This window comes from Microcaecilia unicolor, chromosome 10, assembly GCF_901765095.1.
Source record: "Microcaecilia unicolor chromosome 10, aMicUni1.1, whole genome shotgun sequence".
NCBI lineage: Eukaryota > Metazoa > Chordata > Amphibia > Gymnophiona > Siphonopidae > Microcaecilia > Microcaecilia unicolor.
The window spans coordinates 124,924,922-124,940,571 of record NC_044040.1 but is presented as its reverse complement, the minus strand read 5'-3'; the positions used below and the strand labels follow the sequence as shown (position 1 = coordinate 124,940,571).

Here is a 15,650-nt window from a genome sequence, read left to right as displayed (position 1 = left end):
CTGTCTCGCTGCACCCTACGCCTGGAATAAACTTCCTGATCCCCTACGTCTTGCCCCATCCTTGGCCACCTTTAAATCTAGACTGAAAGCCCACCTCTTTAACATTGCTTTTGACTCGTAACCACTCGCCTCCACCTACCCTCCTCTCCTCCTTCCTGTACACATTAATTGATTTGATTTGCTTACTTTATTTTTTGTCTATTAGATTGTAAGCTCTTTGAGCAGGGACTGTCTTTCTTCTATGTTTGTGCAGCGCTGCGTACACCTTGTAGCGCTATAGAAATGCTATAGTAGTAGTAGTAGTAGCATTTTGAGTGTGCCTGTAAAAAAGGCCTTTTTTAACATTTTTGCAGAAAATGGACATGTGGGAAAATAAAAATTGGCACATGTACATTTTGGGTCTGAGACCTTACCGCCAGCAGTAAGGTCTCACATGGTAACCGTGCGGTAATCATCTACACATGTAGAATGAAGATTACCACCCGGTTTCCTCTGCGCGCCAGAAAATAAAAATTATTCTCCAGCGTGTGTAGCGAATGCACGTAAAAAATGAAATTACTGCCCGGGTCACGCGGTAGCCGGGCAGTAACTCCAAATTGTTGCGTGTTGGCCGCGTGTAGGCGCCTACGCAGCTTAGTAAAAGGGCCCCTCATTTTGTGGAACGTCTTATGTTGTTTCAGAGGTTAAACAAGTGTTCTCTATTTATCTGTTCACTCCACTCATACCTATCATAGTCCCCTCCCAATCATCTTTCCTTCACACTGAAAATCCCTAATCTGTTTATCTTCTATTCATAAAGGAGGCGTTCCATCCCCTTTTTCATTTTTGTCACCAGTCTCTGAACCTTTTCCAGTGTCCTATATTCTTTTTGAGACGGGGTGACCAGAACTGCACAAAGGTTCAAGTGCAGCATCAGGGACTTATACAAAGTCATAATGGCATTTTCTGTTTTGTCTTCCATCCCTTTTCAGATAATCCCTAACATTCTATTTGTGGTTTATAACAGCAGCAGCACCTTATAGCACATTAGATGAATTATCCACAATGTCCCCAACATCTTTTTCTTGAGTAGTGATTCCTAACTCAGAACCCATCATTTTGATCCTATAGTTGGGTGTATTTTTCCCTATGTGCATCACTTTGCACCTGTCCACATTAAATGTCATCGACCAAGCTTTCTCTGCATGCCTTGCCTCCATTGTGTGCAAATATATCTCATGCGTGTTCTGTGTGGAAACTTTATTGGTTTGTGGTTCTTGGGGACTGCATTTAGGGATCCTTTTTATTATTGAAGTGTCAGGCTGTTAAAAGAATGTTAGTAAATTGAACTTTGGTCATCTTTCAAGCCAAACAACTTGTAATCGTATCCTTCTTTATATAGAGATAGATAAGTACCCTTTGGACTACTCTGTTCTGCTTGTTTGGGCCTGCCTCCTGAGCTCTGTTAAGGTTCTTGGGAAAAAAAATCAGTAAAATTACAATTAGAGTTCTGTGAAGTGAATTTTCAAAGTGATGAGTGAAATCAAAACTATAAGTTATTTTTATAACCTTAATGTACATGCTCTATTTGTGGTATTAGCAGGAGGAATCGTTGTTTGCAGCCATGCCACCTCTTTGTCCAATTGGAAGTTATTCTAAGGTACAAAGCCCGAAGCCTGTGACAGGAGGACTAGGAGCATTTACAAAGGTAGTGTTTTTGCTCTGTGCTCTGCTCACCAGTGTGCTTTATGAGAATAATTATATTTTTAAAAATGTAATAGCATTTACTATCACAGTCTCCAGTTTCCCTGCAGTAGTTCAAAGGTAAATTCTACAGCACAGTTTCTTAAATTGTGGTATATGTGCATACTAAATTATGCAAATTTGTATTATACTTTGTAAAATGAATTTTTTCACACTTCTTGTGTACCCCAATAATATTTTTTGTTCTTTTATGGGGACAAGGGATCTAACTAATCAGCTCTACAAAGTGGGGGACAGACAATGAGGCATTGACAAGAGGGGCAGCTGCTTGGGGCATAGAGTCCTTTGAAGGTAGAAAAATTACTATAAAATGTAAGTATAGACTGACAGCAGGTGAAAAGCCAGTAAGAGTTCTAATCTCCTTCCTCCATCTAAATTATGGGAGGGAAAAGGAGGAGTGGGGTAAAGGGAAAAAGGATTGGAGATTGGGATAGGGGTGCAAATACAGTTGTGTATCCTGAGCACTAAAATACCTAGTTACAGCTCTGAGGAGAGGAATGAATTAAGTATAGGGAAGAGGATATAGGAAATGAGGAAGAGACCACAGGGGAGGAGGAGAAGTGATTGCAGAGGATAGGAATAGAGGCATCAGTGTAGGAACAGGGGGAGTCACAGGTGCCATGGTACCCTCAAAATTTTCCTTCCTTGCCTCCCTTCCCCATGAACTATTTATTTGCTTTACCTCACTCCTCTTTGTTTACTTCACTTCCCTGGGACAGCAACTTGCTGTTTTGGAGGGAGCAGAAACTGGCAGACTTTAAGCAAGTGCAAATGCTCAAGGCTGCACACTAGCTGGCTGCATGATGCTGTCTCTTATGCAGATTGTATAGTCACTGTCCTGGGGGAGTAAGATGAGCAAATAAATACTGCAGGGCGGTACGGAAGGAGAGATGCTGGTTGCCGGGGGGGGGGGGGGGGGGAGGCAGGAAGGGATGGAAAGAGATACTGAGAAGGGCAGAGAGAAGGAAGGGGACAGATGCTGGTGACCATGGTGGAAGAAGAGAGATACTGATATGGGAGATGAGGGAAGGAAAGCAGGAGGGAAATGATGGACACCATAGGGAAGGAGGAGAGACATGCTTGAGACCATGGTGGGAGGGGGAAGGATAGAGATGCTGAAGAGGGAGTGAGATAGGGAAGGAGAAAATGCTGGACACCATGGGGGTGGGGGAGGGACATTGAGAGGGAAGGAATGAAGAGAAATGCTGGATACCATGGAGGGAACTAGGGGGATGGTAGGGAAGGGTTGGAGGTGGAGCTAGGAGAGAAGCTTGGGCATTCTACTACTCAATAGAGGTACTATAGGAGAGGGATAGAGGCAAGGGAGGAAAAGAAAAGGGGCTTCTAGAAATGAGATGAGAGAGAGGGATAACCTGGATCATGCAGAGGAAGGAGGATGGATCTAGAACTACATTCTTCGTCCTGATGATCCCTTTTCTCATCCAGTCTCACATACATATACATACATAGCCTACAATGCTACCTGCAATCCCCTAGCACCAGCCTTTGTTGATCTCTTCCTTTACTGCACTAGCCCTCCCCCCCCCCCCCCCATTCAGACATATACATACATATAGCCTACAATGCTACCTGCAATCCCCTAGCACCAGCCTTTGTTGATCTCTTCCTTTACTGCACTAGCCCTTCCCCCCCCCCCCCCCAATTCAGACATCTCTGCATATTGAACATTGTAACCTTCTTCCCCATGCACCTATTTAGGCTTCCTTAAACTCAGAGTACCACTAATGTACTGTCTGGGGTTGCTTCCTCTTCTGTGGAGCCCAAGGCAGAGAGTTGTACTTTAAACTGCTGGGGACACTGTAGTGCTGCTCACTTCGAAGTGTGGTGCTCTGGACATGGGCTGCACATGCTGATATATACTTACATACTGCCTATACAACACCAAAGTTTGTTCAAAGCAGTTTATATAAAATCACACTCATATATGCGGTCTTGTTGTTGCCACTGAAGCGGGCGTGGAGATGGGTGTGCCGTTTCTTTGGGCTTTCGTCGATATCCTTCCCTCTGCTGCCATTACATGGGAACCTGGATTTTTTGCCTGGTTCGACCTCTGTGTGTTTTGTGGCTTGGGCAGCAAGGGGGGGCGGGGGTTCAATATCTGTATCAACTATACATGGAGGAAGGTACATTGAAATCCTTAGATGAATTAGAGTCAGAATATGGGTCGGTAGGGGGAGATTACTTGGCTTGGTTTCAGTTGCGGCATTATATTCGGTCCCTTCCTGCTGCCTCGCTGGTGCAGGTGGTGTGGGAGAAGTTTCTCACCATATTTGCATTAGATGCACAGTTGGCAGTCCCCCTCAAATATTATCATTTCTCCGAGGACAAGCAGGCTGCTTGTTCTCACTGATGGGTGACGTCCACGGCAGCCCCTCCAATCGGAAAACCTTACTAGCAAAGGCAATTGCTAGTCCTAGTGCGCCGATGCGCACTCCGCATGCGCGGCCGTCTTCCCACCCGAACTGGCTCGTGTTCGTCAGTCTTCTTTTGTCCGCGCTCGGGACGGTCGTGTTTTGCGCCGTTTCGCGCCCCTCAAAGTCAACCCTCGCGCGTCTTCGCGATTTTCGCTAAAAAAAAAAAAAAAAGAGGACCTTTACGGTCTTTACCCCTTTCCCGTGCTTCCAGATTTTGCCCCGCTTAAGTTTCCTTTCGCTTTCGGGGTAGGCCTTTTTTGAGGCCTCAGTACGGATTTTTTCTCTCCCTATTTTTGGTGCCTATTTCGCCATTACGAATTTTGATTTCGCCGGCGTGATTTTTCCGCCCATGTCATCGAAGTCTCCCAGCGGCTTCAAGAAGTGCACCCAGTGCGCCCGGGTAATCTCGCTCACTGATAGGCATGCGTCGTGTCTTCAGTGTCTGGGGGCTGGGCACCGCCCGCAGGCCTGTAGTCTTTGCGCCCTTTTACAGAAGAGGACTCAGGTAGCGAGATTGGCCCAGTGGAACGTGTTGTTCTCGGGCTCTTCGTCGACAACAGCACCGGGGGCATCGAGTGCATCGACGTCGACAGCATTAAGACCTTCGACCTCGGCATCGACTGCATCGAGGCATCGACCCTCTGCATCATCGGTACCGAGACATCGAAAGGCTGCGTCGGCGTCGGTGGTACCGGGACCTCCATTAGTGCTGATGTCGTCGGATGGTGGTGCTTCGACTGGAGTGCAGGTGAGGGCTGTCCATTCCCCTGCTGGTGGCGATGAGCCTTCGGGTGGGTCTCCCCCTACCCTGAGGGCTCCTGCGGTACAGCCCCCCGAGACCGACCTTCTTCGGCCTCGGCCCCGAGGAAGCGACGGCTGGATTCTACGTCCTCCTCGTCGGTACCGGGAAGTTCCGGTGACATGCTTCGTTTGAAAAAGTCAAAGAAGCATCGACACCGGTCTCCTTCCCGCATCGGTACCGAGAGCTCTGGGTCGCCGAGGGAGTCGGCACCCAGTAGGCATCGGCACCGGGAGGACCGCTCACCCTCTGTTCAGGAGGTGTCGATGCGCTCCACCTTGGACAGCCCGGAACAGCCTTACGCCTGGAACAGACTCTGACCTCGACGCCTGCATCGGCTTCCATGTCTTTCTCCACAGCCGCTCTGCACGAGAGTCTCCGGGCCGTTCTCCCAGAGATCCTGGGAGAGCTGTTGCGCCGTTCCCCTCCGGTACCGGGGGTGCTTGCGCCACCGGTACCGTCGAGTGAGGCGCCGGCTGGCCCCTTGCCCGGGGTGAGGTCTCCGACATCGGTGCCGCTTGCGGTACCGACTGCAGTCGCCTCCCAGGAAGGCTCCCGACGACGTCGGCGGAGGGAGCTCGACGCTCCCACCGTGGCCGTGTTTCCACGGAGTCGAGTCGGGCACGGCTTCAGACACAGGTTCATGAACTTGTGTCTGATACCGATGGTGAGGCCTCGTGGGAGGAGGAGGAGGACATCAGATATTTCTCTGACGAGGAGTCTGATGGCCTTCCTTCTGATCCCACTCCCTCCCCTGAAAGGCAGCTTTCTCCTCCTGAGAGTCTGTCTTTTGCGGCCTTTGTCCGGGAGATGTCTACGGCCATCCCCTTCCCGGTGGTTGTGGAGGATGAGCCCAGGGCTGAAATGTTTGAGCTCTTGGACTATCCTTCTCCACCTAAGGAAGCGTCCACAGTACCCATGCATCATGTCCTAAAAAAGACATTGCTGGCGAACTGGACCAAGTCTCTAACTAATCCCCACATTCCCAAGAAGATCGAGTCCCAGTACCGGATCCATGGGGACCCAGAGCTGATGCGCACTCAGTTGCCTCACGACTCTGGTGTGGTGGATCTGGCCCTAAAGAAGGCTAAGAGTTCTAGGGAGCATGCTTCAGCGCCCCCGGGCAAGGACTCTAGAACCTTAGACTCCTTTGGGAGGAAGGCCTACCATTCTTCTATGCTCGTGGCCAAAATCCAGTCTTACCAGCTCTACACGAGCATACATATGCGGAGGTCAGGCAGCTGAAGGCGTGCAGAAAATTCCTGGCCAGAGGGGTATATGATACCTTTGATGTTGCGTCCAGGGCCGCTGCTCAAGGTGTGGTGATGCACAGACTCTCATGGCTGCGTGCCTCCGACCTGGAGAATAGGATCCAGCAGCGGATTGCGGACTCCCCTTGCCGAGCGGACAATATTTTTGGAGAGAAAGTCGAACAGGTGGTAGAGCAGCTCCACCAGCGGGATACCGCTTTCGACAAGTTATCCCGCCGGCAGCCTTCAGCATCTAGTAGCCCTTGTGCTACCTTGGAGGAGGGACGTCTCCTAGAAGGAGAGCATCACCCTGGTGAAGTAGGAAGTACTCCTTTAGCCAGGACCTGCCCACCAGGGGATGTACTATCCTCTCACACTGAGGATATGTATCCAAGTGCTGCCCGGGAGGGAAAGGTTAGGACAGCTGTTGTAGTTGGTGATTCGATCATTAGGCATATAGATAGCTGGGTGGCTGGTGGACTTGAGGATCGCCTGGTGACTTGCCTGCCTGGTGCGAAGGTGGCGGACTTCACGCGTCACCTAGATAGGATTTTAGATAGTGCTGGGGAGGAGTCCGCTGTCTTGGTACATGTGGGTACCAATGACATAGGAAAATGTGGGAGAGAGGTTCTGGAAGCCAAATTTAGGCTCTTAGGTAGAAAGCTCAAATCCAGATCCTCTAGGGTAGCATTTTCTGAAATGCTACCTGTTCCACGTGCAGGGCCCAAGAGACAGGCAGAGGTCCAGAGTCTCAATGCGTGGATGAGACGATGGTGTAGGGAGGAGGGGTTTAGATTTGTTAGGAACTGGGCAACATTCTGGGGAAGGGGGAGCCTATTCCGAAAGGATGGGCTCCACCTTAACCAGGGTGGGACCAGGCTGCTGGCGTCGGCATTTAAAAAGGAGATAGAGCAGCTTTTAAACTAGAAATGGGGGGAAGGCCGACAGTCGCTCAAAAGCACATGGTTCGGGAAAAGGTATCTTGCAAAGATACCTCACAAACAGGGAAGATAGGGTTTCTGGATAGTGAGGTTACAGAACAGACCGTGGTAGGCCAGGTGCCCTTAAATACAACTAAAGATCAGACAAAAGATGTCAAATCAATAGTGTCAGGTACTAAGCATCATGCAAATAAGAACAACAAACATACTCTGAAATGTCTATGTGCAAATGCTAGGAGTCTAAGAAATAAGATGGGAGAGTTGGAATATATTGCACTAAATGAAAAATTGGATATAATAGGCATTACTGAGACCTGGTGGAAGGAGGATAACCAGTGGGACACTGTCATACCGGGGTACAAAGTATATCGTAATGATAGGGTAGACCGGACTGGTGGAGGGGTAGCATTGTATATTAAAGAGAGCCTTGACTCAGATAGATTACAAATTCAGCAGGACACAAATCACACCTTTGAATCACTGTGGGTTGAAATTCCATGTATAAAAGGGAAAAAAATGGTGATAGGAGTGTACTACTGTCCACCTCGCCAGGATGAGCAGGTAGGCACAGAAATGATAAAAGAAATCAGAGACGCGAACAAAATGGGCAATGTGATAATAATGGGTGACTTCAATTATCCAAATATAGACTGGGTAAATGTAACATCGGGACACGCTACAGAGATACAATTCCTTGATGAAATCAAGGACAGCTTTATGGAGCAACTGGTGCAGGAGCCGACGAGAGAAGGAAAAATTCTAGACTTGGTCCTTAGTGGAGCGCATGATCTGGTGAGGGACGTTATGGTACTGGGGCCGCTTGATAACAGTGACCATAATATGATCAGTTTTGACATCAACCTTGAAGTAACTGTACACAGAAAGTCAAATACGTTAGCGTTTAACTTTAAAAAAGGAGACTATGATAAAATGAGAAGAACGGTAAAAAAAAAACTTAGGGGGGCAACTGAGAGAGTAAAAACTGTACAACAGGCGTGGACGCTGTTCAAAAATACCATCCTGGAGGCCCAGGCCATACATATTCCGCGAATTAGAAAAGAAAGACGGAAGTCCAAAAGACACCCACCTGGTTGAAAAGTGAGGTGAAGGAAGCTATTAGGGCTAAAAGAAACGCCTTCAGAAAATGGAAGAAGGAACCGTCTGAAAATAACAAGAAACAGCATAAGGCGTGTCAAAGCAAATGCAAGGCGCAGATTAAGAAGGCCAAGAGGGAGTATGAAAAAAAGATAGCATTAGAGGCAAAAAAACATAGTAAAATTTTTTTTTCGGTATATTAAAAGCAGGAAGCCGGCAAAAGAATCGGTTGGGCCGCTGGATGACCGAGGGGTAAAAGGGGCGATCAAGGAAGACAAAGACGTAGCGGAGAGACTGAATGAATTCTTTGCTTCGGTCTTCACCGAGGAAGATTTGGGTGGGCTACCGGTGTCGGAAATGGTATTTCAAGCGGACGAGTCGGAGAAACTTACTGACTTCACAGTAAACCTGGAGGACGTAATGGGGCAGTTCGGCAAACTGAAGAGTAGCAAATCTCCTGGACCGGATGGTATTCATCCTAGAGTACTGATAGAACTGAAAAATGAGCTTGCGGAGCTACTGCTAGTGATATGCAACTTATCCTTAAAATTGAGCGTGGTACCGGAAGATTGGAGGGTGGCCAATGTAACGCCCATTTTTAAAAAAGGCTCCAGGGGAGATCTGGGAAATTATAGACCGGTGAGTCTGACGTCGGTGCCGGGGAAAATGGTAGAGGCTATTATCAAAAACAAAATTACAGAGCACATCCGAGGACATGGATTACTGAGACCAAGTCAGCACGGCTTTTGTGTGGGGAAATCTTGCCTGACCAATTTACTTCAATTCTTTGAAGGAGTGAACAAACATGTGGACAAAGGGGAGTCGGTTGATATTGTGTATCTGGATTTTCAAAAGGCGGTTGACAAGGTACCTCATGAAAGGCTACAGAGGAAATTGGAGGGTCATGGGATAGGAGGAAATGTCCTATTGTGGATTAAAAACTGGTTGAAGGATAGGAAACAGAGAGTGGGGTTAAATGGGCAGTATTCACAATGGAGAAGGGTAGTTAGTGGGGTTCCTCAGGGGTCCGTGGTAGTACCGCTGCTTTTTAATATATTTATAAATGATTTAGAGATGGGAGTAACTAGCAAGGTAATTAAATTTGCTAAATGGCAGATGATGTTTAATGTGAGCAAGTGCAAGGTGATGCATGTGGGAAAAAAGAACCCGAATTATAGCTACGTCATGCAAGGTTCCACGTTAGGAGTTACGGACCAAGAAAGGGATCTGGGTGTCGTCGTCGATAACACACTGAAACCTTCTGCTCAGTGTGCTGCTGCGGCTAAGAAAGCGAATAGAATGTTGGGTATTATCAGGAAAGGTATGGAAAACAGGTGTGAGGATGTTATAATGCTGTTGTATCGCTCCATGGTGCGACCGCACCTTGAGTATTGTGTTCAATTCTGGTCGCCGCATCTCAAGAAAGATATAGTAGAATTGGAAAAGGTGCAGCGAAGGGCAACTAAAATGATAGCGGGGATGGGACGACTTCCCTATGAAGAAAGACTAAGGAGGCTAGGGCTATACAGCTTGGAGAAGAGACGGCTGAGGGGAGACATGATAGAGGTATATAAAATAATGAGTGGAGTGGAACAGGTGGATGTGAAGCGTCTGTTCACGCTTTCCAAAAATACTAGGACTAGGGGGCATGCGATGAAACCACAGTGTAGTAAATTTAAAACAAATCGGAGAAAATTTTTCTTCACCCAACGTGTAATTAAACTCTGGGTTTAATATGGGACTGACGAACACGAGCCGGTTCGGGCGGGAAGACGGCCGCGCATGCGCGGTGCGCATCGGCGTGCGAGGACTAGCAAAGGCCTTTCATAGTAAAGTTTTCTGATTGGAGGGGCTGCCGTGGACGTCACCCATCAGTGAGAACAATCAGCCTGCTGTCCTCGGAGAATACCTTCTACAGGTATGTAGCATTCACTTTGTGCTTGAGGGAACAACTGGGGGAGGTAGGTTATGCAAAGCTAGCAGCTCAATGGAATAGGGAGTTGCTAATTGGCCTGCAGGGTGAGCAGTTGAAGACTTATATATTGACTATCCAAAAGGTAACAGAGAACGTGACGCTGAGGGAGACTCTCTACAAGTTTGTAATGAGGATGTATATTTCGCCGCATAGGGCGATGAGAGCTGCAATGCGAGAAGATGATATTTGCCCTAAGTGCGCTCACTCCCCAGCAGATCTTGGACACGTTTTGGAACTGCCCACGTGTTTTAGAGTTCTGGACGCGGGTGTGTGGGCATGTGTTGGTTCTTTGGGGAGTGACGTGGAGCCCCCACGCATCACAATTGTTTGATCACTTCAAACTCCCGGTATTGGGTATAAAAGGGCTTAAACCTTTCTTAAAGCGTGCGGTTCTTATGGGGAAAAAGGTAGTATTGCACCAATGGATAGTTGCGGACCGCATACTTTCCAACAATGGAGGGCGCGGATGATCTTTTTATGTGCGCAGGAGCACAGGGGGGTGGGAGACCTTTTCTCGTCTAAGGGAGATGCATACTGTCAAATGTGGTCACCCTTTTGGGACTCTTTAACATCAGCAGCACGTAGTAGAATATTGAATTCGTAAAAAGTATATCATGGTAATTAAGAGGGGTGGAAAGGGGGGTAGGGGGGAGGGAGGGAGGAAAGTGTTACACTTTTGATAATAGTATTATGAGTTGTGTTGGCTGTTTGCATGGATATGTTTTCCATATTTATTTTTGAATCTTTCCGTACCTGGGTATGTATGAAGCACCATCAAGGCAACTGTTGTAATATAAATACAAGTAGGATAGGATAGCATAGCAATAATATGACCGCGACTTTGTGGTTGACAAGGTATCAGTTGTGTAAAGGATATTGCTAGTAGATATTTTACTCTCTTAGCCAATGTACTATATATTTACGGTGGGAGGATGAGATTGGGGTTGGGAGGTGGGGGGGGGTTTATCATTTGGAAAATTTTGATGATATTATCGAGTATCTACAGATGTGAAATATAACTGTTTTCTCTTTTTATTGTTATGTATCATTAATAAAAATGATTTAAACATAAAATCACACTCATAGGGAGTCACGTAACGCTATGTATGGGAGCGGTCGCTGTTAGCTCCGCTCACCTCCTTGCAACTCCCACTGTTAATTCCCCGAGGAGAGCGGTGATTTTGAGCGGACTCTGCCTGTAAGCTTTGCTCCACTGACCTGGATCGGAATTTGAGATTGCTGACAGGGATGGCTGCTAAAACGATGAAGAAAGACAGAGAGAAAAGCAGAGCGCTGGACAACAAAATGGCGGCACCGGCAAGCCCGCCGAAGTTGGCGGTCGGGTCTTTGTGGGCGGCGAAAATTGTAGGAGAAGTGACAAGTGCTATGGAGGCAATACTGGATAAAAAGCTAAATGGTTTAGACACTAAGCTGGAAGGTTTACAGCATAATATGGCACAATTGAACCAGGACCTGTTGGCATACCAGCAACGTACAGGGGCCTTTGAAGATCGAGTGGTCGTTGTGGAGGAGAAGCATACTAACTTACAAAAGATGGTGGAAGCTCAGGCAGAGAAAATTGAAGATCTCGAGAATAGATCTCGGCGTAATAATTTATGCTTTGTTGGGCTTCCAGAGGAACTAGGCGACAGAGAACTTCGTACTTTCTTAGAATCTTGGCTTAACATAGTAACATAGTAGATGACGGCAGAAAAAGACCTGCACAGTCCATCCAGTCTGCCCAACAAGATAACTCATATTTGCTGCTTTTTGTGTATACCCTACTTTGATTTGTACCTGTGCTCTTCAGGGCACAGACCGTATAAGTCTGCCCAGCACTATCCCCGCCTCCCAACCACCGGCTCTGGCACAGACCGTATAAGTCTGCCCAGCACTATCCTCACCTCCCAACCACCAGCCCTGCCTCCCAACCACCGGCTCTTGCACAGACCGTACAAGTCTGTCCAGCACTATCCCTGCCTCCCAACCACCAGTCCCGCTGCCCACCACCGGCTCTGGCACAGACCGTATAAGTCTGCCCAGCCCTATCCCCGCCTCTCAAACACCAGCCCCGCTTCCCAATCTTGACTAAGCTCCTGAGGATCCATTCCTTCGGCACAGGATTCCTTTATCCTTATCCCACGCATGTTTGAATTCCGTTACCGTTCTCATTTCCACCACCTCCCGCGGGAGGGCATTCCAAGCATCCACTACTCTCTCCGTGAAAAAATACTTCCTGACATTTTTCTTGAGTCTGCCCCCCTTCAATCTCATTTCATGTCCTCTCGTTCTACCACCTTCCCATCTCCGGAAAAGGTTCGTTTGCGGATTAATACCTTTCAAATATTTGAACGTCTGTATCATATCACCCCTGTTTCTCCTTTCCTCCAGAGTATACATGTTTAGTTCAGCAAGTCTCTCCTCATACGTCTTGTAACGCAAATCCCATACCATTCTCGTAGCTTTTCTTTGCACCGTTTCAATTCTTTTTACATCCTTAACAAGATACGGCCTCCAAAACTGAACACAATACTCCAGGTGGGGGCCTCACCAACGACTTATACAGGGGCATCAACACCCCCTTTCTTCTGCTGGTCACACCTCTCTCTATACAGCCTAACAACCTTCTAGCTATGGCCACCGCCTTGTCACACTGTTTCATCGCCTTCAAATCTTCAGATACTATCACCCCAAGATCCCTCTCTCCGCCCGTACCTATCAGACTCTCCCCGCCTAACAAATACATCTCCCGTGGATTTCTATTCCCTAAGTGCATCACTTTGCATTTCTTGGCATTGAATTTTAATTGCCAAACCTTAGACCATTTTGCTAGCTTCCTCAGATCCTTTTTCATGTTTTCCACTCCCTCCCGGGTGTCCACTCTATTATAGAGCTTAGTATCATCCGCAAATAGGCAAACTTTACCTTCTAACCCTTCGGCAATGTCACTCACAAATATATTGAACAGAATCGGCCCCAGCACCGATCCCTGAGGCACTCCACTACTCACCTTTCCTTCCTCCGAGCAAATTCCATTCACCACCACCCTCTGGCGTCTGTCCGTCAACCAGTTCCTAATCCAGTTCACCACTTCAGGTCCTATCTTCAGCCCCTCCAGTTTATTTAAGAGCCTCCTGTGGGGAACCGTGTCAAAAGCTTTGCTGAAATCTAAGTAGATTACGTCCATAGCTCGTCCCTGATTCAGTTCTCCTGTCACCCAATCAAAGAACTCAATGAGATTCGTTTGGCACGATTTCCCTTTCGTAAAACCATGTTGTCTCGGATCTTGCAACTTATTGGCTTCCAGGAAATTCACTATCCTTTCCTTCAGCATCGCTTCCATTACTTTTCCAATAACCGAAGTGAGGCTTACCGGCCTGTAGTTTCCAGCTTCTTCCCTATCACCACTTTTGTGAAGAGGGACCACCTCTGCCGTTCTCCAATCCCTCGGAACCTTTCCCGTCTGCAAGGATATATTAAACAAATCTTTAAGAGGACCCGCCAGAACCTCTCTGAGCTCCCTCAATATCCTGGGGTGGATCCCGTCCGGTCCCATGGCTTTGTCCACCTTTAGCTTTTCAAGTTGTTGATACACACTTTCTTCTGTGAACGGTGCTCTATCCACTTCACTCTCAATTGTATTTCCAGTCCATCGCGGTCCTTCTCCAGGATTTTCCTCTGTGAAAACAGAACAAAAGTATCTATTTAGCAAATTTGCTTTTTTCTTCATCATTTTCCACATAGCGGTTCGCAGTATCTTTTAGTCTCACAATTCCCTTTTTAGTCATTCTCCTTTCACTAATATACCTGAAGAAATTTTTGTCACCCCTCCTTACATTTCTAGCCATTTGTTCTTCCGCTTGCGCTTTTGCCAGTCGTATCTCTTTCTTGGCTTCTTTCATTTTCATCTGGTATTCCTCTATGTGTTCCTTTTCTTGAGGTTTTCTGTATTTTTGGAATGCCAACTCTTTAGCCTTTATTTTCTCAGCTACTTGCTTGGAGAACCATATCGGTTTCCCTTTTCTCTAGCTTTTATTTACTTTCCTTACATAAAGGTTTGTGGCCCTATTTATAGCTTCTTTCAGCCTGGACCACTGTCCTTCCACTTCTCGTATTTCCTCCCAGCCCATCATCTCCTTCCTCAGGTATTCCCCCATTTTACTAAAGTCAGCATGCTTGAAATCCAGGACTTTGAGTTTTGAGTGGCTGCTCTCCACTTTAGCTGTTATATCAAACCAAACCATTTGATGGTCACTGCTGCCCAGGTGGGCACCCACTCGGATATTTGACACGCTATCCCCATTTGTGAGCACCAGATCCAGTGTCGCTCCCTCCCTCGTGGGTTCCATCACCATTTGTCTGAGCAAAACACTTTGGAAAGCATCCACGATCCCTCTACTTCTTTCCGATTCTGCAGACGGAACCTTCCAATCTACATCTGGCAGATTGAAATCTCCCATCAACAGCACCTCTCTCTTGCTTCCCAACTTTTGAATATCTGCGATCAGGTCTTTATCTGATTCCTCCAATTGTGTCGGAGGTCTGTAGACAACACCCACGTGGACAGAGGTTCTATCATCTTTTTTTAAGGTGATCCATATCGCTTCTTCCTTTCCCCAGGTCCCTGTCATTTCAGTTGCAGTGATATCATTCCTCACATACAGAGCTACTCCGCCACCTTTACGACCCTCTCTATCCTTCCTAAATAGATTATAGCCTGGTATGTTTGCATCCCATTCATGGGAACCATTTAGCCACGTCTCTGTGATTGCAACAACATCCAAGTCTGCCTCCAACATCAGGGCCTGAAGGTCATGAAATTTATTGCTTAGACTGCGAGCATTTGTGGTCAACGCTTTCCATCTACATTTCCTGGTATGCGTTTCAACATTAGTGATTTGGGGGTTTCTTTTCTCTTTGGGTACCTTCATATCTTTTTGTTCCACTTTTATTATTTTTTCTTTGGCTTCCGTTCTGTTTTCAAGAACATCACAGTGCTGTAATGGAGTAAAAGAATTTTGTAGGGGTAACACTTGTGAGGTCGGATGTTTTCTTGTCACATAACGAAGTCTGCCTGAGCCTACAGTGATCCATCTATTTTTAGGTGGTTTTATCCTTTGTGGTAGTGGTGATAATTTGGTATGATTCTGTGCAGTATGATATTGTGCGGTCTAGATGCTGCTTTAAGTGCATCTAGTTCCTGTTTTACTTTACTGAGCTCGTGCTTTAATCTAGTGAGTTGCAGACAGATAGGACAAGCCTTAAGTCTCCAGATAATTGGTCTTTAAACTATAGCACCACAATTATTACAGAGAACAAAAGTCATCCTGATTGATTGAAATGGGTATGAACAGGTATGATATAGTGAGAACAGCAGCCTATGGGTCTGTTGGCTGAGATTCTTATTTTTAG

The 15,650-nt window shown here is 46.9% G+C and overlaps 1 protein-coding gene across 1 annotated transcript in view; it reads left to right on the top strand.

Moving 5' to 3' along the window:
• YEATS2 (YEATS domain containing 2) overlaps nucleotides 1–15,650 on the top strand; it is a 1,439,149-nt gene that overhangs the window by 609,933 nt on the left and 813,566 nt on the right. The window contains 1 exon segment of the mRNA XM_030217135.1: nucleotides 1,580–1,687. Coding sequence (XP_030072995.1) covers nucleotides 1,580–1,687 — 108 coding nt within the window.